Source organism: Candidozyma pseudohaemuli (genome assembly GCF_003013735.1).
Source record: "Candidozyma pseudohaemuli strain B12108 chromosome Unknown scaffold00001, whole genome shotgun sequence".
In the NCBI taxonomy this organism is placed as follows: Eukaryota; Fungi; Ascomycota; class Pichiomycetes; order Serinales; family Metschnikowiaceae; genus Candidozyma; species Candidozyma pseudohaemuli.
The window spans coordinates 2,042,692-2,066,318 of record NW_020194435.1 but is presented as its reverse complement, the minus strand read 5'-3'; the positions used below and the strand labels follow the sequence as shown (position 1 = coordinate 2,066,318).

Here is a 23,627-nt window from a genome sequence, read left to right as displayed (position 1 = left end):
AAAAGCTCGTCTTGAGCTAACAGATGTAATAGTAATGCCTCTTTAGGCAAAAGTCAGATTTCGCAGCCAAAGTCCATGTGCAGTACAACTGCCTATTTGGGAAAAGTGATATGCTTGAGCTCGATCACAAGTCAGGCATTGGCTTCCGTCGGTTCCACAAAGCCTATCTCCCGTATGCAAAGTGTAGGCTTTACCTGCTTTAGGCTAAATTTCATAGCGGTGCCCGCGCCTTGCACCCTGCCATTACGCCTTGTACGGGCTCGGGGAGCCTGCGCACTGCTTCGATAATTACCTGTTTAGGGCAGATCAGTGGTGGGTTCTGCGCATTTTGACACATTTTTCTGCGCAAAGCCAACTGGTACTCTGCCATTGAGATAGGCTTTGTAACGTCTCGACTATCTGTCATGACATTAACGTGTGGCTTAGACCGGGGACCGAAGGTGTTATCGGCTGTGCTCAATGGCAGTTCTTTGAATTTAGAACCCGCATCACCCCCTTCCGTTCGGTAGACATGTGTCATAGAAGGTATAAACTTCTTCCAAGAATTTGAGTTCTTGGCCTCCACATGATTACTTCATTTCAACTGTCGCAAATAGTCTTAGTGTTCCCCACCCCGCGGGATATTGCGGCTAGGCTCACCGAACAAGCCCCAACCGACTTCGAGACCCCATCCCTGTCCTCATCGGACATCTGGTGGATCAAACCCGTTTTTCTTGAACACCGTTTCTGGAACTGGGGAAACAAAGAATCGGGCAAAAGGATGGGGAAATGAAGAACTAGGGGATGGGGAATAATATTGTTCCAGAGTGCCTGCGCCTCCCCTCCCCCGTTGAGCTGTTCTGACCTCATGTATCTCGCTAGTTGCGCATGTACGGATCAAGTCTGTTGGGATGTACCCCACAAATCACTAAAAAGACTGTCTTTTCGGGCAAATCAGTGGAACCAGCGGACCAAGTAGAAGCAGATCACAAAGAAAATCAATACTCCTCCCCAAAATATCCACTTGTCTTGCTTGGCTCTTTTCTCGATAGTGCGAATGGTACCTTGAGAAACACCCAAGGTGATCAAGCTCTGCGAGAACTTTGACCCGAGTTTCTTCAACGTCTCGTTTTGCTCAACAAGATCCTCGAATGCGCTTTGGCCCATTTCCAAGATTTGGTCAAGTTGCTGACTACCCCTGGAGAGAGATTGCTTCTCCTTGTACAAACCTTCCAGGTATGACATCGACTGTTGCTGTTGCTGCTGATTGTAGCCATAGCTTCCTTGATTGTTCAATTCATAAGGGTTATCTGAACCCCCGACATGTCTTCTTCCCATGAGCTCCTGTTGGTTGTTCTCTTGAAGAAGAGTCTCTCTTTGCTGGCGTAAAGAGTCGAACTTTTGCTGGAATTGATCCAACTCACTGTTAAACTTGTCCAATCGTATGCGATGCTTTTCGTCACTTCCCTGAGTCTGCTGAATCATGTCGTTGTATTCCTTGATGGTTTTCTTGAATGCTGTGAGAGAGGTTATAATGGATCCCTGAAGGGACATTGGCGAGGTCAGGAGATTTTTTTCCAATGACGCTAAATCTCGCGTAAGATGATGTGTTTGTCTTACTCCATGATTGTAAAGAGCGTTCATTGTGGACTTTCAAAGACGTTGATGTGCTGGTGTTTAGTGTTGTTAAATACTAGTAATATTATTCGAGGGGAATCACGTGATCATTTTCAAAATACGTATTTTTAGGCCATTTCTTGCTACGGTGAATTTCACTGGCTATATTTCGAGAATTTCTATATGTCATTCTCGTGAATCTTGCCCCAGTATCTTCAAAGAGTGCAGGTGTGGAGCCCCAGGGCGGATAAGGGAACAGTGATTCCGCGTTGCGAAACCCCGATGGGCCATTGTCAATCGTTTAGCCGCTTACTTCGGTCATTTTATAGCTGCAAGCTTTCAAGTTGGGAGCTGGATTTCAATTTCACGTTGAGATCTGTGGTGCCATTGCCAAGCTCGAAGATGTGTTCCTAGAGGACGGAGTGGACGATTCGTCTAACCAAAGAAACGCACAAAGGCCAACATCAAAGCAGCGGTACCTGAACTGACACCGATCAACCATTGCATAACCTGGGTCTTGACAGACTTGATTTGCATCTGCATGTTGGCAATTTCCTCGTCGATTCTCGTGTAAGTATCTTCAATCTTGGATTCGTGTAGTGAACTCTCTTCACGAATTCTGCCCTTTTCCAAATTGAGGTCGAGTCTAACCCCGGCGGAGTTCTTCGTAATCTCTTCCTTGAGCCTATTTTGCAAGTTGGTCAAATTCGTGCGCAACTGTTCTTGCTCCTTCTTGAGGTTGGTGAACTCGGACTTGTCCATAGTCTGAAGCTCTCCTTTGAGCTTCGCGAAATCAACTTTTTGCTGGTATGCAATAGAGTTAAGGGTCTCTTTCGTTACCAAGTTTTTAGCTATCGAGGAGATACCATCGTTGACAGCTTTATTGACAATGTTGACAGCAGCTTCTGCTTGCTCCTCGGTAAACTTGCCTTTTGTTTGAAGTGATTGGACGAACTTCTTCGTATCAAATTTTGTAATGGAGCTGAGCAGTCTTTTGCCAATATTTAGTCCAACGTAGTTCATGTGAAGAGGACTCTGGGGTTTGTTTAAAGTTAGATTGTGTCTTGAGTGAGATAGTTGATATGGACTGCAGGAAGTCATCCATCACTTATCACCCTAGTTAGATAGGTTTGCAAGCAGATATAAATGCAAGTTGATAGAGCCGCCTCATGACCCTTCAAGCATCTCAAGATGAGAGATTTTCCATAACATGTAGGTATTTTTTATGTTCATCAAGGGGGATTTTACTATACCCTTAGTTTCCTGCATATACGCATCGGACTGGGCTTATAGCCTATCCTCCCGCTCAAGATCATGCTTACTCTCCATTATTTTGAAATGCTTGTTAGAGCAAGAGTGGCAAGAGTGGCCCGTTTACCTAGACCTCTCTTTCATGTGAGGTACAATTCCAATAAGTACAAGTCTATTGATGACTTCAACAAGCAAAAGACTGAATTTAAGTTTGGCTATGGGGTCGATGAGATAGATGAGACGGAGGAAGCCAACAGGAAAGAAAGACTTGAAGCTACTGCCGAGGGCTTTCTGGAATTTGATCCGCTGACCCATCCAAGGCTTCAGGGTATTCTGCCGAACTCTCCGGAATGGAAGGAGCAATTGTTCATTATTCAGAAGGAATTGCAGAAGGAACAGGAGAAGCAGAGAAGAGCCTACGAGAGGAATGAAAGACTCAAGGGACTCGGAGCAGGCGTATTTGCATTAGTCGGTATAGTTTCCGTCTACTCATTTGTCATGAACTACAAGTATTTGAAGGGTTGGTTCCTGAACAAGATCCACTTTGACATTGATGATTCGAAAGTGAGGGATATGAAAGATCCCAAGGAAAACAGGAAGAAGATGAAAAATTTGGTTGATCGTTTGAGTGAGGAGCTTGCTACTACACCTGGCTTTGTCAATAACTTGAAGGATTCTGCGTCTATTCCGGGACTCTATGTGTTTGGTGGGTTCTCAAAGAACAAGCTTCCCGCAAGATTGAATTTTTTTGACGGCAAGTTATTGCAAGATGTTTTGATTTCGAACGATTACTTGGTTGTCGTGGATGATCTGGGCAAGGTCTATCATTACAGTCCGAAATTCAAGGAGCCAATTGCATTGAACATGCCGCTGAAGGTGTCTCGCGTCTTGAAATCTGGAGATGGATTCTATTACTTGTCAAAAAATCAAAAAGACCTTTTTAACGGGCCTAAACTTGACAAGCTTCCCAAGAAATACAGAGGTTGGTTTGGCTCTTCCAGTTACAACTATCCAGTGGAGAAGTTGAAACTTGATGCTCTCAACGGTGAAAAGGTGGAGCAGGTTTCGGCAGGTAAAAACCATCTTCTCATTCTCAGCTCTAAAGGAAAACTTTATGGTACCATCACTTCATCTCACTTTGAAAATAAGGGACAATTTGGCTTGCCAAAGTATTCGCCATATGAAAAGTCGCCTTCCATTGTGGTCAACGAGATCTATGATTTGGCAAACATAAACAACGAGCTTGTTACCACCAAAGAAGGCAAGTTTATTCGTCAAAGAACATTTGCAACGATTGCTAGTGGAGAGAACTTCAATATCGCATGTGAAGCAAACGGAAGCATATGGGCATGGGGTGCTAACGCATTCGGCCAGTGTGGTAAGGACATCACTTCGCCTGATGATGTGCAGCCAGTTCCTAGACTTGCGTACACATTGTCTGAATTGGAGAAGTTGGTGAAATATAGTTTACCCAAGAATGGAGCTGGTTTCAAGTACAGCGTCAAGGACGTATTTGCATCAAACGAGACTTCCTTTATTCGAATGGAGAGCACAAACGAGGAAGACCCTTCTAAGAATCAGGAACTCTTACTCAGTTTCGGTGCTGGGCTTCTTGGCCAATTGGGCCAGTCCAAATACATGCATGTTGCATCAGTTCCTTCAGTTCTTAAGTCGTTGGTCGGCCTCACTGAGTTTGATGAGAAGGCTAAAGCGACCAAGAATATTGGCATCAAGGACGTTGTTCCTGGCGGAGACCACACTTTTGTCGTATTGGACAATTCAGGTCCTAACAAGGACGTTGTGGTGTTTGGAGAAAACATCAAGGGTCAATTCGGCAATGGTAAGAGTGTTAAGAGCGCTAAGCCTGTTGCCTTGCCCAAGCTCATTGAGCCCAGCGACTTTACCGAGAACGAGGCGGCTTCAAAGAAAAAGTTGGCGAAGAAGATCAACAACGTCACCACTAGCCGTCTCCAGCTTCTCGACGGAGCGAAAATCGGCAAAAAGTCTGTTGAACAGGTCATAGCTGGCGGCAATGACGGGCTGGCTATCTACTATCGTGCTCAGTAATGCACTTTCTCTTGTATATATTAAAACTGATTACAAACCGAAGGTCTCCTTCAAAATCTTAATAGTGTCAGCAGGCTCCTTGACGGCGTGACCAATGGTTCTTGGGTCGGAGTAGATCTCCCAGTCGTTACCACCCTCGTAGGCCTTGTCACCGAAGAAGTGGATTTCCTTGAAGCCCTCACCCTCAACGTGCTGAAGGGCGTAGGTCTTGTCCCAGCCGGTAGGGAACACGTCGAAAGAGATCTGGCCACCAATGGAGTAAGTCAAGCCGTAGTCAGAGAAGTTCTCTTTGAGGGCGTTGACAAGCTTCTCTCTGATCTTGTGCTCCTTGTCGAATTTTTCAAATTCGTTTCTCTCCTGAGTGGAGGCGTTTCTGCCGACAGGGGAAACGTTGATCATACCGTTTCTGAACTCAATGAAGGTACCTCTTCTGACTGGGATGTCGATGTCAGACAAGTAACGCAAGATGAACTTGACAAGCTTGTTGTACTTCTCATCGCCGATCCAGTTAATGAAAGACTGGGAAGCGAGCTCCTTACCGAGCTTGTAAGCAGTCAATCCGTTCTCGGAGAAACAGTAGTCAAAGTCCTGCAAAACAGTGCTGCCCAACTGCTCCACCTGCTTGGACAAGTCACTACCACCAACAAAACCAATCACCACCTTCTTTCTCAAGGCCTTCAAGGTATCTCTCATCTCGTCAGAGATGGTGAGTCTGGCTGGAGTCAAAGTGCCGTCGACATCGAACAACACGAGCGTGTCTGGCTTTTCCTTGTGTGAGAAAGACATGGTAATGGAGAATGAAGTGAAGGTTCTGCGGGAAATGCCAGCTATTTATGAGACGCGGTGGCCGTGCATCCAGGAACGGTCCATCGATCTGGGCGAAGTGGTCCAGCGTTGTAAAGCGTTGTAAAGGATTGTAAAGGGCGTTTCTATAAAAGATCGGAGAGTTAAAAAAAAAAATCCAAAATAATATCTTCCGTATATGTTGTGCTGCTAGATCACCGTGTTTGACGTGTTGTGTGCCTCGTGGCTTTCGCAGCCATTTTCGCAACCAGCCGCCATGCCTCGATGGCAGTGCTACCAGATTCCCAAGACAGGCCTCTTTTTTATAATTGAATAATCATTTGTGAAGAAAAACTTAAAGAATTAAATATTATTGGTGAGAGATCTTCGTGATTTTGTCACAATGAGTGCGTTCCCCCTGGCACGGCTGAAGTCCGGGCGTGTTTCTTCCGGAAGTTACTTCGATGAATTCTCACCGGGGCTCATCGTCTTGTTGCAATTCTATCAATTTCATTAAAATCGTTTGCTGATGGCCTTCTTGGGAAATTGTTTGTCATGTTGTCTGCCCGAAGCACATATCACCAAAAGAAAAGTTGTGGGTGTGGTTCAAGAAAACCTATTAGTCCGATCCAGCTACAACGGCGCCGCAGTTTTGAGGTGCCTTTTCCGCTGCAATGGAAATAGACTTTCAAATAGGCAAATTTGGGATCTGAACGTGCCTCGTGACTAGCCAACTTGGATATTTCAAAATTGGCAATTACTAGTTTTGGTTGAGCCGGAGTAACTCACTACGCAATGTAAGCCTTGCTTCTCCTCTAAGCAATACCTTTCCAGTCTTATTGAGCTTTCTATCGCTCGTCGAAATACTACAGTTTATCAAGTAGCAGAGTCAATTACAGATATACACTTAAACCTGGTACTGGTAGTTAGGGAACTGAGTCAAGTTCTCCTCAAGGTTACCCTTCTTGGACAAGAACTTAACGTAAGCACCGTCGTCCTTGACCTCACCGTTTCTCTTCTTGGCGATGTACTCTTCTCTGTCAAGAGGAGTGAAACCCCACTTCTTAGAGATAATGATCTTCTGCTGACCTGGGAACTTGTATCTGGCTCTTCTCAAACCCTCGATAACAACGTCCTTGTTGGAGTCCTTGGTTCTGGCGGACATGAGGACCTGACCGATAGTGACTCTAGCGGCCAAACCGTGAGGCTTACCCCAGGCGTTTCTCATACCCTGCTGCAATCTATCAGCACCGGCACACGACAACATCTTGTTGATTCTCAAGACGTGGAATGGGTGGACTCTCACTCTCAAGTGGAAAGAATCTCTACCGGAAACCTTGGTGATGTACTTGTTGGCACAGATACGAGCGGCTTCCAAAGCCTCGGAAGACAACTGCTCAATCTCGTTGGAGACCAAGTGGACACACAAGGGGAAGTCATCGACGGAAGCCTTCTTTCTACCCAAGTCGTAGATTCTGATCTTAGCGTCTGGGACGGCTCTGTTGTATCTAGACTTTGGGTAAGGCTTGTTCTTACAGTATCTGTAACATCTAGCTGGTCTTCTAGCCATTTTGTCTGAGGAAGTTAGTAAGTGAAAAAGGATGAAATTTGCGCAGACTGAATGATGCTTATTAATAGGGTCGTGTGGTGTCAAAACAGAAAAAAATTGGGACTGGGTGGCAAAAAGCGGAGTTCCTTGAAAGCTTGTTTCAGTAGGCCTTCTGAACTGATAAAATTCGGTGGATTGGGACTGGCTTTGACACTGGTAAATTGCTTAGTGAGCATTCTACCACAACCGTATCTGGACGGCAATAAGGGCTAAGGATTTGGGGGTAATTGGATTGGACAGGGAATGGGAACGGGAAATATTCATAAGATCATTTTGGTCTGTTTCGCTGGCGTGGTGGAACATACCTGTTGGAACTAGTCGTTAAAGGAGAAGCAGAAAGGATTTCGTGAAAGATTTTTTCTTAGTGAGCCTCAGCAGCAGCGGAGTGCAGATAGTATAGGGCTCGCGCTTGAATATGGGGGACAGTACTGCGTGGACAAGAACTTTGGTCACGTGTATTTGTGACTGTTGAGGGGACGAAGGTAAATCCAACAAGCAAGGGGGTCTTAGCTGAGTCAGTGTCATATCATGTTTTCATGATATGCCCTGCTTTGGAATTGGAGTAGGTGGGTATGGTTTTGGAGAGTTGGAAGAGCTTCTAGGTTACTAAAGAGACTTGTTTGCACTTTCAACTGTTTGCAATGTCCCAATAAGAGCGAATAGAAGCAGCAAACGCAAGCTGTATTACAATTTGTAGCACTCTAGATGGTATTAAGATAGAAAGGAAAAAGGCCGCTCTTTAAGTATAAGGCTGTTATCGCATCCAAAGGCACTTGATTCGCAGCCAGACAAAAATGTAAGCTAATTGGCCTAATTGTGAATCAATTCAATTTCAGTCGACCATTAGAGAGTCTTTATTTAGTTTATTGTTAATGTTTACTTCGGCCGGAAAATTCATCTTTCGAAACAAAGCTGTAAGTATACTTTTACCGTTGGCTTGAAGACATTTGGTAGAGATGCTTGACTGCTAGTCTTTTTGAAGCAAGAACAAAAGACTTGTCAGAAAAGGCTGAGCTAAAAGACAGGTTGAAAAGTTATTGTCATCGTCTAAATAGCTTCTGGTGGAATTACAAATGTTTGTCCCACAGGCTTTCTTCTTACACCCGTACACCGGGATGCTCATCTCAGATAAGACAAGCAGATCTAAATATTCTTTTCACGATCTCAAAATGGGAAGGTACTCTGTCAAAAGATATAAGACGAAAAGAAGAACTAGAGATCTTGATCTCGTGTACAAGGACCTCTCAACCAAGGAGTCTGTCTATGCTTTGAAGAACCAGCCGTTGGACGAGACCAAGCCCGGCTTGGGTCAGTACTATTGTGTGGAATGTGCTAAATACTTCGAGTCTCAGCCCACTTTGGACCACCACAGGAAAGGAAAGGTTCATAAGAGAAGATTGAAGGATCTCAGACAGAGACCCTACACTCCGTTGGAGAGTGAGGCTTGTGCTGGTTACAACCTACAGAAGTTCATGGATTCTGTTGAGAAGTACAAGCAGACCGAGCAGTACAAGGAGGAAAACAAGCAGGACCTTGACGCCATCAAGGATGCTAAAAAGGACAACTTGGATGCTATCATCACAGGCATCCCCTCTGAGCAGGCTGATCTCGAAATGAAGGACTAAGCGTCCCCACAAACCCATGCAAGCATTATAGCAACGTTTAGCCAAACGGCAGCATTCAGACCACGGTCTGCTGGATTCATGTATACTAGATAATCGGATTAGATAGACAGATGCATACATTGTAGAGTACGAGACCTTTGTGATGGAGAATCACTGGTTCTAGATATGATGGTAATATGGGCTATCGCTAGATGAGTTTTAGGAGCGAAGTTATTGGGAACTGTTGAAAACAATTATTTAATTTCTCGACGTAAAAGCGTTTCCGTGGATCTGGTGATATCCACATATACTGCATTCCGCGATAAGTAAACCGCAGATAAGTAAGCCACCTACATGAGAATCAAAGTGAAGACGCCATCTGCAACAGATGTTATAACTATAGACGATGAATCAATCACGGTGGCGGAATTAGTCTCGCATATTTCTCGATCGTCCTCGAAGCTTAGTGGAACTACGATATCCTCCTTCAAAGTCGGCTTCCCTCCACAAACTGTTGATGCCACATCCACCATCCCAATTAAAGAAGCAGGTATTCGAGCGAACCAGCAGATTCTAGCTGAGACAGGACCCTCTGCTGGCCTTCAAGAAGGTGGACCCGCTACTACCCCCAAAGAATCTACAGAGATCCCGAGTTTCTATGTCAAAGAACTCGACAAGTATGCCATTCTTCGTAACGTTCCAGACGATAACTCATGCATGTTCAGGGCTATAAGCTACTCGCTCACGAATCAACTTTCCATGGACGGTCTCAATCTCCGACAGATTGTTTCTGACACAATCGCAGGAGATCCGTTTACGTACAACGAGATGGTACTCGGGAGACCGACCGACAAATACTGCGAGTGGATACAGAAGAAGGACTCCTGGGGTGGCGCAATTGAGCTCGGGATCATTGCGGCCTCTTTGGGCATCAGGATCAACTGCTTTGATGTGGAAACAGGCAATTTGATGGTCTTCCAGGATGAAGCAGCCAAACCTTCCAAGTTTATCTGTCTAGTATATTCTGGAATTCACTACGACAGCATTGTTTTGAATGGCATTTTGAGCCTGAATAAGCAAGCTGACGTTGGCAACTGGAGTCTGCAAGAGGACCTCATTGTGAGTGCCAGCAAGCTGCTCGTGAAACTTCTCCAGCTGAGGAATTACTCAACAAACACCACGACATTCCGTGTGCGTTGCTTGGAGTGTTACCTGGTCCTCGTGGGAGAGAACGGAGCATCTAAACATGCGAATGAGACGGGTCACTTCTCGTTTGGTGAGGTGAAGTAGGTGTGGGTGAACTTCATTCTAGGCTCTAACAAGTAAGTTCTGAATCAAAATGGCTCTCTGCCAAAACTCAATGAATTTGCTAATAGTTATCTTATTCTCTTTGTTCGTCTCTTGTACCCATTACATAAGCGCTGACATGCGATGCGCATCTTAGATGCACATTTTTTGAGAAGAGAAAACCACATCTCTAGCATCATTATCTCTCAACATGGCCAAAAAAACTCTAGCTGAGAAGTATGCTGATTTGGACCAGCCTCCAGACTTTGATATCGAAAATGAGGACCTGAATCCTTTTGCTCGTGTGGATGCAGAAGACCTTCTGGGGTCCGATGAGTCTGATGAAGAGCTCAAGACAGGACACTACGTCCCTGTTGGCAAATCCAAGCTCAGAAGTCAGAATGGTACCTTGGTCAAGGGTGAGAAGTACAAGGGTGCTGTTGCTTCCAGAAAAGACCTTTATGATAGCGATGGTGAACAAGGTCTGGATGATCAAGGGGATGATGCAAGTCAGGATGAGAGCATGGATGATGAAGAAGAGGATGACGAGAGTGATGAAATTGAACACAAGAACGATGAAGAATATCCAGAGGAGGAAAGTGACTCGGGGGTCTCGCTTCGGGCTAACAGCGACGATGAATCCAGCGGCGACGATGAATCTGAGGAGGAAGAGGATGCCGACATGAAGAGGGATAAAATAAAGGCTATGATGACTAAAGAGAGAAAACACATTGTGAATAGACTCTCGGAGGCCGCTACCCAGGAAGCTCTCAAGGGCTATTCCATCTTGCAACAGCACAAGCTCTTCGACTCTCTAATAGATGTCAGACTCAAGGTTCAAAAAGGTTTGACTAACTCCAATCTTTTGCCCGGCAATTACGACACGCTTGAGAAAGAAGAACTCGGTAACGACTCTACGGAGGATATGATAGAAAAGGCATCGGAAAAATGTTACTCGTTGCTAGATACGATTTTGCAATTGCGCTCGAAGCTTTTCGTCAAGGAGAGCGTGGTTACTGAACCTGTGGAGCACAAGCCAAAGAAGCGTACTTTGGATCAATATCTTGATGCATCATCCAAATATGACGCTATACTCAATGACTATAGAAGCAACGTTCTCACGAAATGGCTGGCCAAGATCCAAAATTCGTCTGGATCGAGCGCTATAAACGCCAGTAAATTCAAGGCGCTCAATCAGTCTGCAGAGCAGCAAGTGATGAACAACTTGGCTGACATGGAGCGTCTTGTCAAGAGAACCAAGCTCAACAGAAGACTGTTGAAGCCTTTGGGCTACGAATTCTACGAAGCATCGAAAAAAGAGAATGAAGAGCTGGAAAGTGAAGGTGAAGGCGATGGTGACGTCCCCAAGGCGTCTCAGGGTAGACTGCTCAATGTCCAGGAGATGGAACTGATTTTTGACGATGAAGATTTCTACAGAGTGTTATTGAACGACTTGGTCGACAAAAAGATTCAGTCTTCGGACCCAACCTCTGGATTACAGTTTGCCATGAGAGGTGCCGCATCAGCCAAGGTCAAGAAAAATGTCGATAACAAGGCATCCAAGGGTAGGAAATTGAGGTATCATGTGCAAGAGCCTATTGCCAACTTCGAGACGCCACAGTCGGTGCTCAAGTGGGAAGATGACCAAATTGACGAGTTTTTTGCTTCGCTTTTAGGTCAAAAAGTTAGCATGAAGGAGGAACTCTCGGAAGACGAAGCCGAAGAAGAGCCTCTTGTGGGAGACAACACCATCAAGTTGTTTGGGTAAACTACAAAAATATTATCAATATAACCTTCCCTATGTACAAAGCGTAGACTGTCTCTATTAACGTCTGGAGTTGAGTTTCTTAGCAGTACGAGCATTACTTCTGGTACCCTGGCCTCTGACTGGGTAACCATCAGCATGTCTCTGACCAGCGTAAGACTTGATCTTCTTTTTCAACTGGATATCATTGTGGATCTTCAGCTTCAACTGATGCTCCACTTGCATCTCGGAGAGTTCCTTGTTGATGGACATGATTTGAGATTCGTTGAGCTGGTTCATTCTCATCTGGGGATAAAGGCCAACCTTGGCACAGATTGTTTTGGCAACATGGGGGCCGACACCAAAGATGTTGCCGGCAAGGCCAAGATGCACAAGCTGGTTATGCTTGATAGCTTTACCAAAGACGTGGACAACCATGGGTGGTAGTTACTCTCTGAATTCTCAAGATTTTCAATGCGAGAGGTGCAGTGCAGGTCAGTTTTGGTATGTAGAGAAGACCTGTTGGATAAGCTGTTTAAGACTGCTAATTCAGAAAAAAAAAATGCAAGTTGTTGATAAAAAATTATTATGTTCTCTCATCAGTGATGTTTTTCATTGGCTTTTGTATTTTTAACTCGATGTATCAACTCCATGACTTCATGAATATTCGCGAACTTGACTTAACGGTTGCAAAATCCACTGTGGTGTTGTACCCTAGGCTTAATTATAATTTGAGCAATGTTACATAAATAAAGTGAAATTGCCAAAACTGAAAATCTGCTAATTATAATGTTAAAAGTGTGATCCGATCTGTGGGAAGAAACAGATTTGCATGGTAAGCGGTGCTCGGAGGAGCCCTGGTAAATCAAGAGTAAATGGACCGAAATACATGAGCTAAAAGTACGACGAATTGGTTAAGACCTTGTCAGCTTCTTAACTCCCTAAGAAAGTTCTCCACATATAATCGCACTGTACCAATAAGTTTTATCTACGAAGATTTAATCTTTGATGACATGACTTCAACGGTACTGCCGTTTCCTATTAACCTTTTTAGCTTTGCAGCTGATCTACCTGCGTCCATGCTCCTCAAGATCGAGCCGTAGAATCAAGAGGGACCTTAGAAGGCCAATCATTGTGATAAACGATGCCAAACCTACCGGCACGACAGCGAACACAACAATATTGTAAAAATCAAAGAAGCGTGCCCGCCGCTTACCCTTCAAGTCGATGTTCAGTGTGACAAAATTTTGCACGATGTAAAGCAAGGTCAACGCACATGAGATGAGTATCCACGTGTGAAGACCATATTGGTAGCCCTCGGCGGAGAATGCAGATACAAGATATTGTTCGATAGCAACTAGGATGGTTGACATGGACAACATACGCACGATGGCGCCTGTTGTGGAGTAAGTGACGATCCAGCGGACCATGAGGCCATCAAGAACAGAGTACAGCAAGTAGCCTGCCACGATGCACCAAATGCCTTCAAGGAAATGCTCAGAGCCCCTTGCCGTGGTTATACCTGCTCTGGAGCCGGAAAACTTTTCTCCGCTGAGAAAAACTATCCACCACGACTCACAGAGACCCATGATGCACGGAATGAGAGAAACGTCTCGACACACGGCAAGCAAGAAGTGCTGTTTGGCATTGAGAAACTTGAGACCGAGGTTTTTCAAGGAACGTTTTTTAGGCTGAGGTTCTCGACTGTGTTCCCGCGAAGTGACCCGTCTCCGGTCGAAGAATCTGCTGTTCAGGTGCAAAAGTGTCGATCTGCTCGAGCTGTTAGATGTCACCAGGGCCAAGCTGGAAGGATCCAGGTACTGGTAGGCGTGGTCTGGTGGAGTCAGGCACTCATTGGGCGGAGTCAGCTCCATGCTAGGGCGAGGCGCCTCGTCAAGATGGACAGCAGAGCCTCTGTGGTGTTCTTGCAGCAGTTCGTACAGAGGCACAGGCTCATCCGGGTCGTACACGCTGTCAACGACATTCATTGTTTCGTCGGTGCTGGAGCTGTGCATGAGTCCCATACGCATGAGCAGGTCATGGTCGATGTCGGCGGGATCTCTGGCTTCGTCACGAGAAGCTCTTCCCCTTCTAGTTCGAGTGTAGTCCTCATCCACCAAATACAGCAGTAGCTGCTGCAGGGAGACACGGCGGCGGAGGCCGTTCCAAAGAGGCATGCGAAGAAAGTGGTGGTTCTTTGGGAGGGTGGGCCGGAAGTGTGGTGGGGATGTTGCCCTGGAAATTGGCGATGTGCTTAAGACAAAATGTAGGTGATAACGGCTCGATGGTGAGACACTGCGCATTTTTCAGGCGGCATTCCGAGAGCCCAGACCCCTCCGTGCTGGGGGGAATACTGGTAAATATTTTTCGTAAATCTTCTTATCTCGGCATCGAAGGGGAAAGCATTTTCGGGAACTTTGGTGGCTTTGTTTTGCTATGTTATGTCCGGGCGGGCCCAACTCCGAAAGGTTCTCACGCCTTAACGGATTATGCCTGAGATCTGCGACATGATAAGCAGCTCCGAGGAAATTGGGATTCGTCCATATTCAAGCTACGCCTTTTGCAAATTTGAATCTGTTATCTCGGAGATGTCGTTGTGGACTGTTTGGGCGGAGCACCAGCCCTCGGTGTCGGAGCGGCTATTGTACACGAGCCACGTCTTGTAGGTGGTCGTGTGATGTGTGATTGAAAAAGAAAACGCAATTTTTTGCAGTATTGAAAATTGTGGTGTTTGGCCAGGTTCGTTCGTCACCAGAGCTGAGATTCGGTCGAGGGTTGTGAGCCAGGCATACCTTCAAGTCATCGAATCAGAGGGTCGATGGAAATTGGATTTGAAACCTAGTTTGCTAAGCCATTCTACGTTATCTTTTGATGTTCATCTGTCTCTGTCTTGAGGCGAGTCTTGACATGAATTGGTGGGAGCATGCAGCAGGCGACCTCGTCTAAACCTCGTCAATTGGCGTTGCATTGTTAGCAAAATGCCGCTAATATTGGTGAATTAGGCTTCTCAGCGCAAGCCACGGCTAAACGACAATTGTCTCTATTCTTGTCCTCGTTGTCCGGACTGTCTTGTAACGTTGGTTGTCAAGCAAAACTCATCGTTCAGAAGGTCGTAGCATGAAGCACCATTGCTTGGCGACGTTTGAGACTTCACCACGTGAATATTCATGAAAGGCGGATTTCATGGATTGCAATTGTACAAGGAACGTCTTTGGTGACATAAAGTAGTAGGGCACTACTTGTCGTAGCCGAGGCTCACTTGACGACCCCACACGACATGACACCATAGGACAATGGAAAAAGTAGTTTGAAAAAAAATGATCGAACGAGTTTTCGATCCCGGGCAGCGAGATGTTGACACCTGTTTGGTCTATGGCGTTCTTTTCTCTCTTTTTCATGCCCCACTAGCACCGTCATCACACGCTTCTACTACTACACGAACAGTAACTAATCTAAAACCCAAAAGGGCTCAATTAGGCGCTGGCAGCGCAATATAAACGAAACGCCATAGGTATAATGCAGCCATGGGCCGCTTAGATGGCCTCCAATTGCTGGCTGATCTCCTCCAACTCGGCCTTGGCGGCAGCGTACTTCTCGTCCAAGTCCTCGTACTTCTTTTCCCAGTCGTCCTTCTCCTGCTCGAGGGAAGCAACCTTTCTCTCCAACTGCTCGGCCTTGATGTCGGTCTCTCTCAACTTGGCGGTGGTCTCCTTCAAGTTCTTGTCAGCCTCCTCCAACTCTTCTTCCAAGACAGAGTTCTTCTTGGTGTAGTTCTCGTTGGAAGTTTTGAGAGAGTGAGACTCGTTGGCAGCCTCCTTGACCTCGGCAAGGTCGGTTTCCAACTTCTCGACCTGCTCCTCCAAGACCTGGTTCTTTCTGGTCAAGGCCTGGATCTGGTGGTCCTTGTCCAAGTTCTCCTGCTCCAACTCCTTGATCTTCTCAGACAACTCGTCCGATTTTTCTTGCCACTTCTCGGCGTCCAACTTAAGGTTGTTGAGTTTCTGCAGTTAGTATATGCTGTCAAGTTGCCAATGATTCGTGGCGAATTTGATCCGGGCAGCCGAGCCTTATCGTCATGCAAAAGCTTCATGAAATGACGGCTCTTTTAAACATTTGCACCATTACTAATTGACATGGTATCTAATCTGCAGCTGTACATACCTCCTTGAGTTTGTCCATTTTGTAGTAAAAAGGTAGGGGTAGGTTTTTTTCTGCGTTAGGCGATTTATGCGTAAACAAATACTAGGGGCGCGGGCCTCGTTAAACTATAGAATGCACCACAAGAAAAGTCACGTGGCGGATCTGAAACGTGGCAACATAGCCTGCCCCAGAGCACTGAATGCAACTATTTGAAGAGAAATTATCAAGGTATCCATTGTGTAACATTGTTGTAGACCACTCAGGCTTGTTTGTAGTTAACGTGTTTTTGTGTCGCACACGACTGACATACTCTTGAGCAGCACCATCAGTAACTGTGCACCAACTATCATGTCACAGAAAACAGACCCCTCCAAATTTCTTTCATCCATCATAGGCCTGTCTGTTGTTGTCAAGCTCCATAATGGTGTGCAATACCTGGGCAATTTGCAAAGCATAGATGGTTTCATGAACGTTGCCTTAGACAGTGCAAAAGAGGTGGTGGGTGAAAAAGAAGGAAGAAGCTTCAATGATGTTTTCATCAGAGGTAACAACGGTATGTTTATTGAAAATTTTCGAATTAAAGAGGATACTAACATTAAGTTTTGTACATTAGCGAGTTTTAGATAATATAGTCAATCGAGGGACGGTTATCCAGATGTAGGTAAAGCAGCATACACCTAAATTTAGATGGAATGCATGGAAAAAGAGTGAAGAATGAACGATGAAGCTGTCGTATTGATAGTTATCAGCTGTTCGGTTGACATATTCAGTGGTGGTATGAAAAAGCCCCCACACTTCTACATGTCGCATCGAAATCACCTTCATGGTGGTGAGAGTTATTGGAGACAGTGGGCATGAATTCAGGCAAAAACAAGCTATCTATGAATAAAGCGTGAGAGACTATAATGGCCTTTTGTTCTTGATAACTGAGCTCGGAGTCAGCTCGCGACTTAAACAGCCAAAAGAGCTCCAAAAGTACATGATACTACGAGTTAGTGACACTTGTGGGATAGCTCAGATCAGACTTACTTTTAAGTCCCTACCACTCCAGGAAATTGAATTGAACCATTGCTTCGGGTTCCAAGGTCACGTGCATTAACACAAGTAACGAAGTTTTCTCCTTGGAGCAAGACGGAATCGCAATGATAACATGACATGATCCCGGAGGAGTACCGCTTAAAATACAGTTCAGAAGAAAATAGTAGAGAATCCAAACCCTTCTTCAATAATCCCGAAGTAGACTTCGTTAAGTGCCAACTCACCTGCATACAAGCGTGGACGAATGAGAGCGCACAACCTAACAAAAGCGAAAACCGGTTCCACCGAAAACTCTTTCATCACCAACCATGTCCTTCATCATCAGAAGACAATTGTCCACCTTGATCCCACCAAAGATCGCCTCTGCTAAGGTATGTGCTACAGGCTTCGCAGACACGAAAACACGGTGAAATTATGTCCTTTATTCCGCAATTTATATTGAACTAAAGTGGCCACACACATCCAAAAGAAAACCTCAAAATCATCCAAAAAATGGCATTCATGTTATTCCCATATCAAACTTTTCTCAGTACAGTTATCCATCGTCCAATTTTCAGGAGCAGTTCTATCCAATTCGTCCATACACCTATAACCACAAGATGAGATACACGTTAAGGCGATTCCCCTACGCCCACGGACTAATTTCACCTCAATGTTTCATAATCAGTAATACTAACCCACAGAACATTGGTGGCGCTGCCGACGCCAAGAGAATGGGCGAGGTTGTTTCCTTCTACAAGAAGTTGCCAACTGGCCCAGCTCCAGCTCCTAAGAAGCCATCCACCCCATGGGGCAAGTACAAGGCTGCTTACTTCGACGGCGAGAACGCTTCCGGTAAGCCCTTGCTCCACTTGGCTGCTGTTGTGCTCATCTCCGGTTACATCTGGGAGTACCAGTCTCACTTGAAGCACCACAAGCATTAGACGACTAAATAGTGAATCTATTAACGACAGATAGTTGTAGTATCTACAATAAGTATACGGCCATTTGAGATAAGTTTGATGAACACAGTTCGAATTCCGTTAGAATGCAAACATGAAAGTTAGTGAAGTAAACGAAGAAGCTATCTAAAGAATAGAGGCCACCATCTCGATTGCCCAGAGGATTGAGGCCCTTATTCGAGTTTGACAGTGCAAGTGGTATAGCTATCGTGAACAATAGCTTATGCTCTCATTATGGAGTTGTCTTCATGCATCCACAGCTTCGATCAGATATGAGACGAACTTTGAAGGTCCTGACAGGAATTGCAACGTGCTGTAGGGGAAAGTAAAGAAGGCTAAATTAGGCTTCCAGAATTTAAGAGAATCACAAGATGTAATACTGCAATCGAGGCTCGATCAGATTACCAGAATATTACTAAAGTGATAACACATTCTAGCAATCTGACGTAAAATAGACCAAAACCTGCAACCCAAAACAGATTGAACTTACCCATGAAGCAAAATGCTCTCCATTAAACTAATCCTCCATTGAATTATCCACAGCATTCTTTCCACATCAGATGGCACATGTTTGATGGCAGTGACCTACATTACCACCAAAAATAGCAAAGCAGGGCATCTTTAGTGTCTAATCAACCAACATAGAACAATCAATTGAAGAAGCTTCTATCGAAAAAGAAGACTGTCCACCGGAGAGAAAGCTTCTGAAGGTTCCACGAACATTAGGTTACCACACATGGCTGCAAAATAGCCGAGAAGAACAAAAATAGCCTGATTAATTTTAGCCACAGCGAATCACCTCAAATATAGGCTTTAAAACTGTAAATGACTAAATCAACCCGTACGGGTGACATTTTCCCGAAGCAACCTAACATTCCGTGTTCCTCTACCCGCATAACCTCGGCCAGCCCAGGCTGGACCACATACGACCTTTCACGAATTTACCGAAATGGTACATATTTTCGGAAAATTAGGGGTTTCTGAAAATCAAATAATGTAAAGAATCGGCACCACTGGTCAATTCCGGGCTACTGCCGTTCGGTGCCTTGATGACTCAGACGTGTCTGGGGAAGCCTACATGTGAAGATACAAGCAAAACCACTCCTCCACCTTCAAAATCCCCTCGTAAAGCACCACCACCTCTTCGTAATACACCAAAAGTCAATCAACACCTCAAACTTTCAAATCCAAACACCTCCCCTGTTCAAGGCGGAAGATCGCATAGTCGATCTCGTACCTGGGACTGTGCCTGTGCCGCACCGTATCCACAGCCACCAACCGGCCAATTTCAGTGACCTACGGAGGTGACGAAATCGAAGGAGCTGAACCCATAAAGGAGAAAAAAAAGTTTGTGCCTTGGAATAATTTCGTAGGAATTCCCCGCTATTTATACAATTCTGCTTCCCTGTCTTGCAGAAGGTGGCGTCGTAGATCCAAGCCGGTCCTGCCTCCATTACCTCATTCCATTCCACGTTGTGACCTACAGCACCCGTCCAAACAGGCAAAGGCATAAAGTGGAAAACGCACAGAAGAATCCACGATACAAGCCTTCCCCTTACCCCAAGGTCCCCTGGAAAAACCCTATAGAATTGGAACATTCGGCCACTCTGCACGCAGTCCACGTGAGCAACCTATCCTTTTTTTCTACAAACATCACCAACCCACCTACACCTTGATAGGCCATTGCCAACAACACAGACGTGGAATCGCCATTGCTCAGCATCGTTGACACCCGTTTACCACAAACCCTTTCATTGACACCATCAGCCGCCATCAGCAAGCCCTATGGACGGCTCCAGGCATCCACCGTATCCCCAGCCAGGTCAAAGAACAGGCCTGGGAACACAGAGAAACGCTCCGAGTCTGCTGGCGTCGCCGCAGCCCCCTCCAGGAATGAGCCCTGGCCAGCCCGCTACTCCTCGCATGTTGAGAAGCGTTTCCAATTCGATCAGAGGCTCTCGAGACATGGATTTTGGAGAACCAGAGGGTAAGGAGAAGGAGCTCCTTCCGGCGCCTCCGCTTACGCAGAAGAGCCAGCCAGAACCCCCTAGTCAGAGTCATCACCAGCAACAGCCACTGCAGCAAAGTCAGCAGCAACAACAGCACCACGGTCAGAGTCATAGCCATCAACATGGCCACAGCCAGAGCCAAGGAACCAGTCACGGCGGCCACAGCCAGAGCCGCACATCCAAAAGCTCTTCCCAGCAGCAGCAACAACAGCAGTTCCATAGAAAGTCCATTGGCGACTGGGACTTCATCAGGACCATCGGTGCTGGTTCTATGGGTAAGGTCAAGTTGGCAAGACACAACGCCACGGGCGAAAAGTGTGCTGTTAAAATCGTTCCAAGAGCAGCAAAGTTGTACCAGAGAGCACACGCCAATGACGCTGCACCAAACCTGGCAGAGGAGGCAGCACAAAGACAGAAGGAGTTTGAGAAGGAAGTGGCTCGTGACAAGAGAACCATTCGTGAAGGCGCCTTGGGTAGGCTTCTCTTCCATCCGCATATTTGCCGTCTCTATGAGATGGTCCCCATGACAAATCACTACTATATGCTTTTTGAGTACGTTGAAGGTGGTCAGTTGCTAGACTATATTGTGTCGCATGGGTCCTTGAGCGAGAAGTACGCCCGTAAGTTTGCCAGAGGCGTTGCCTCCGCATTAGACTACTGCCACAAGAACAATGTTGTCCACAGAGACTTGAAGATTGAGAATATCATGATCAACCAGAAAGGTGACATCAAAATTATCGATTTTGGTTTGTCGAACTTATACTCACCCAAGAGTCTTCTAAAGACGTACTGTGGCTCGTTGTATTTTGCGGCGCCCGAGTTGTTGAGTGCAAAGCCATATACTGGACCCGAGGTTGACGTATGGTCTTTCGGTGTGGTATTGTACGTCTTAGTGTGCGGTAAAGTACCCTTCGATGACCCAGTGGTCTCGGTGTTGCATGAAAAGATCAAGCGTGGTCATGTGGAATACCCATCCTTCATTTCAAAAGAGTGTGTTTCTCTTCTTTCCAGAATGCTCGTGGTTGACCCAACAAAAAGAGCATCATTGCATGAGGTGATCCAGCATCCGTGGATGTCCAAGGGTTACGAATACCCTGTTCCCAGCTACATCAACAAGAGAGTGCCTTTGACCTTGCCGCTCGATCCAGAAATCATCAAGTCCATAGCGACCCTCGATTTAGGATCCTCTCAGGCTATCGTGGAAGAGCTTACAAATGTTGTCTCTAGTCCTGAGTATCAAATGAGTTCCGAAATTTGGTATAAGCAAGCCAAGCAAGGACGGCCTTACATTCCAGGCCCTAATACTCACAACTTGCCAGACCCTACAGGTGGTTTCAACCCGCTAGTGTCCATCTACTATTTGGTTGACGAGATGAGGAAACGTAAGAAGGCCAAGGAGGAGGCTTTGAGAAATCAATTACAGAGCCAGCTTCAGGAAAGCGACTCCCGTTCACACGATCAGGTACACCAACAGATCAATTTGCAGAGACAGCAGCACAACACACCAGTCATTGCATCGCCTCCAAGTGGTTCACCAAACCCACCTCAGGCACAAATGGGCCAGCCTCCACGCCGTTCGGCCTCAGAGCATCATAGTTCACCCCAACCACCACCAAAACCAGCCCAGCCAGTTCCCACGTTACAGTTCCCAGAGCAAGCTCATACGCCGATGGTCCCTAGCGCTTTCAACAGAGAGTCTCTGTCTCCAGGTCCTAATGAGGGCAAGGTTCAACAACAGATGTTGCTGCAACACAGCCCACGCAAGTCAATGAGCGGTAGTGAATCCGATCAACAATCTGGCAAACTGGGTCTCAACTCGCTCTTGCGCAAATTGTCCGGAAAGAAGTCACACCCTCATGGATCACCTACCAGAAGTGGCACGGCCTCTCCAAACAAGGACGATGTTGCGATGGAGCCTGTTTCCTTTATGCCAGATGTTAGAGGATCACAGGAGTCCAGCAGATTGGAGAAGAAGGACCCATTGGTCCGTCGTGGTGTTAGTATGAAAGTTACTGCGAAGGAGAAGTCGAGCGGATCTCGTGTCAATGTCAAAGATGATTCGAAGGAGCCTGCCAGACAAACACTTGACCCTAACGCTTCTCAATACAGAGGCCATACGAGAACTCTGTCCAACAGAGGTTTTGTGCCTGCTGAATACTTGCCTCCATTGCCTACTCTCACCACAGAAGGCACGGGCGACGAGGTCAAATTTGCTAAGGCTGAGAAGCCACACAGCGAAAAGAAGTTTCACCCAACCGCTCGTGCCAAATCTGTGGGCGGAAACATTAGAAAAGATGCGGTCTTCCGTGGAGATGGACAACACCCAGCATTGCCTAATAATATGGCCGCACAAAATAGCGACGAAGGAATCGACAGAGAACACGAGCGTAATGACGCCATGTTTGACGATGTTACTCTCGATGATAAGGAATATCCACATCTTCCACACATGACGGAGCAACAAATCGTGGACCAATTTGCTCATGCCAGACGTAACAGCATGCCGCTGATTGAATATCCAAAGACTTTGTTCTTGAAGGGTTTCTTCTCCGTGCAAACTACGTCGACCAAGCCGCTTCCAGTTATTCGTTACAACATTCTTTCCGTTTTGACAAAGCTTGGTGTTAAATTCCAGGAGGTGAAGGGCGGCTTCCTTTGTGTCCATGCTGCCTCCATTGCCCCCAAACCCACCGAATCTGAGGATGAAGCTAGCGCCATTATCGACGAGTATAGACTGGACGACGAGGAAAGAAAACTTTACGGCGACGCGTTTAGCCAGTCATCAGAATCTGTGCAAAAGCAGGTTCCACACAGAGCCAGCACACCAGAACCCCAAGATGCTCAAACTCCAGTCATCCAGACTCCACAAACTCGTACGCCTCTGAGCAAGTCCAGAGGTCCATCTAGACAACCATCATTGCATGTGGACACAACCATGTTATCTCCACCAGCGGGAGGAAACAGTTTCAAGGGTCATCAGAAGTCCAACTCGATTGGAGGAGGACACAGAAGAAAGTTTTCTATCGGTCAATCAATTCTCGGCTCTTACAGAAAGAAGAACGGATCACAGACATTGATGCCTCCAAACACACCAGCTGCAGCCAGACTCAACAAGCTGCTTTTGGGATCCGCCGATATCGACTATGACGACCTCGACGAGGAAACTCGTGCCCAGTTGCAACAATTTACCGACGATGATTCTGTTGATTCGTTGAATGGTCTCAACCCAGGCGGAGGCTCGGACATGCTTGTTTCATCTCGTATAGAACAAAGAGCTAAGCACCAGCGTTCGCCTAGTGCGTCCATGACAGTTGCAGAGGAGGGCGAGGAAGAAGGCCAAAGCGGGAAGAGTCTGAGAAAAACGCCATTGAAGTTCGAGATCAACATTGTTAAGGTTCCCTTGGTGGGTCTTTACGGTGTTCAATTCAAGAAGACGCTCGGTAATACTTGGACATACAAGACTTTGGCATCTCAGATACTTGAGGAGTTGAACTTGTAGGGAAGACGGCTTCTTCTTCTAATGCATAACTCAATTTTAGTAAATAGGGGCACAATTTG

At 46.1% G+C, this 23,627-nt stretch overlaps 13 protein-coding genes across 13 annotated transcripts; 6 read left to right on the top strand and 7 right to left on the bottom strand.

Annotated features, from left to right (window-relative positions):
• Positions 1-933: 933 nt before the first annotated feature.
• C7M61_000925 (uncharacterized protein) lies at positions 934-1,533 on the bottom strand (the record flags this gene model as incomplete). Its single annotated transcript, XM_024856349.1, has 1 exon — positions 934-1,533. The coding sequence occupies one exon, from the start codon at positions 1,531-1,533 to the stop codon at positions 934-936; it is 600 nt and encodes a 199-aa protein (XP_024715948.1).
• Positions 1,534-2,031: 498 nt separating this feature from the next.
• On the bottom strand, positions 2,032-2,619 carry C7M61_000924 (uncharacterized protein; the record flags this gene model as incomplete). The annotated part of the gene is made up of 1 exon (XM_024856348.1): positions 2,032-2,619. The coding sequence occupies one exon, from the start codon at positions 2,617-2,619 to the stop codon at positions 2,032-2,034; it is 588 nt and encodes a 195-aa protein (XP_024715947.1).
• A 315-nt stretch (positions 2,620-2,934) lies between these two features.
• C7M61_000923 (uncharacterized protein) lies at positions 2,935-4,914 on the top strand (the record flags this gene model as incomplete). Its single annotated transcript, XM_024856347.1, has 1 exon — positions 2,935-4,914. The coding sequence occupies one exon, from the start codon at positions 2,935-2,937 to the stop codon at positions 4,912-4,914; it is 1,980 nt and encodes a 659-aa protein (XP_024715946.1).
• Positions 4,915-4,944: 30 nt separating this feature from the next.
• Positions 4,945-5,700, bottom strand: PMM1 (phosphomannomutase; the record flags this gene model as incomplete). Its single annotated transcript, XM_024856346.1, has 1 exon — positions 4,945-5,700. One exon carries the CDS (start codon positions 5,698-5,700, stop codon positions 4,945-4,947), a length of 756 nt encoding a protein of 251 aa, XP_024715945.1.
• Positions 5,701-6,604: 904 nt separating this feature from the next.
• RPL10 (60S ribosomal protein uL16) lies at positions 6,605-7,267 on the bottom strand (the record flags this gene model as incomplete). The annotated part of the gene is made up of 1 exon (XM_024856345.1): positions 6,605-7,267. The coding sequence occupies one exon, from the start codon at positions 7,265-7,267 to the stop codon at positions 6,605-6,607; it is 663 nt and encodes a 220-aa protein (XP_024715944.1).
• A 1,208-nt stretch (positions 7,268-8,475) lies between these two features.
• On the top strand, positions 8,476-8,931 carry C7M61_000920 (uncharacterized protein; the record flags this gene model as incomplete). The annotated part of the gene is made up of 1 exon (XM_024856344.1): positions 8,476-8,931. The coding sequence occupies one exon, from the start codon at positions 8,476-8,478 to the stop codon at positions 8,929-8,931; it is 456 nt and encodes a 151-aa protein (XP_024715943.1).
• A 333-nt stretch (positions 8,932-9,264) lies between these two features.
• Positions 9,265-10,200, top strand: C7M61_000919 (ubiquitin-specific protease; the record flags this gene model as incomplete). The annotated part of the gene is made up of 1 exon (XM_024856343.1): positions 9,265-10,200. The coding sequence occupies one exon, from the start codon at positions 9,265-9,267 to the stop codon at positions 10,198-10,200; it is 936 nt and encodes a 311-aa protein (XP_024715942.1).
• A 208-nt stretch (positions 10,201-10,408) lies between these two features.
• On the top strand, positions 10,409-11,965 carry C7M61_000918 (rRNA-processing protein; the record flags this gene model as incomplete). The annotated part of the gene is made up of 1 exon (XM_024856342.1): positions 10,409-11,965. One exon carries the CDS (start codon positions 10,409-10,411, stop codon positions 11,963-11,965), a length of 1,557 nt encoding a protein of 518 aa, XP_024715941.1.
• A 57-nt stretch (positions 11,966-12,022) lies between these two features.
• On the bottom strand, positions 12,023-12,379 carry C7M61_000917 (mitochondrial 37S ribosomal protein uS13m; the record flags this gene model as incomplete). The annotated part of the gene is made up of 1 exon (XM_024856341.1): positions 12,023-12,379. One exon carries the CDS (start codon positions 12,377-12,379, stop codon positions 12,023-12,025), a length of 357 nt encoding a protein of 118 aa, XP_024715940.1.
• A 629-nt stretch (positions 12,380-13,008) lies between these two features.
• Positions 13,009-14,118, bottom strand: C7M61_000916 (uncharacterized protein; the record flags this gene model as incomplete). Its single annotated transcript, XM_024856340.1, has 1 exon — positions 13,009-14,118. The coding sequence occupies one exon, from the start codon at positions 14,116-14,118 to the stop codon at positions 13,009-13,011; it is 1,110 nt and encodes a 369-aa protein (XP_024715939.1).
• A 1,356-nt stretch (positions 14,119-15,474) lies between these two features.
• Positions 15,475-16,120, bottom strand: C7M61_000915 (tropomyosin; the record flags this gene model as incomplete). Its single annotated transcript, XM_024856339.1, has 2 exons — positions 15,475-15,942; positions 16,103-16,120. 2 exons carry the CDS (start codon positions 16,118-16,120, stop codon positions 15,475-15,477), a joined length of 486 nt encoding a protein of 161 aa, XP_024715938.1.
• Positions 16,121-17,427: 1,307 nt separating this feature from the next.
• Positions 17,428-18,042, top strand: ATP17 (F1F0 ATP synthase subunit f; the record flags this gene model as incomplete). The annotated part of the gene is made up of 2 exons (XM_024856338.1): positions 17,428-17,490; positions 17,803-18,042. 2 exons carry the CDS (start codon positions 17,428-17,430, stop codon positions 18,040-18,042), a joined length of 303 nt encoding a protein of 100 aa, XP_024715937.1.
• A 1,911-nt stretch (positions 18,043-19,953) lies between these two features.
• Positions 19,954-23,568, top strand: KIN2 (serine/threonine protein kinase; the record flags this gene model as incomplete). The annotated part of the gene is made up of 2 exons (XM_024856337.1): positions 19,954-21,664; positions 21,692-23,568. 2 exons carry the CDS (start codon positions 19,954-19,956, stop codon positions 23,566-23,568), a joined length of 3,588 nt encoding a protein of 1,195 aa, XP_024715936.1.
• Positions 23,569-23,627: the final 59 nt, after the last annotated feature.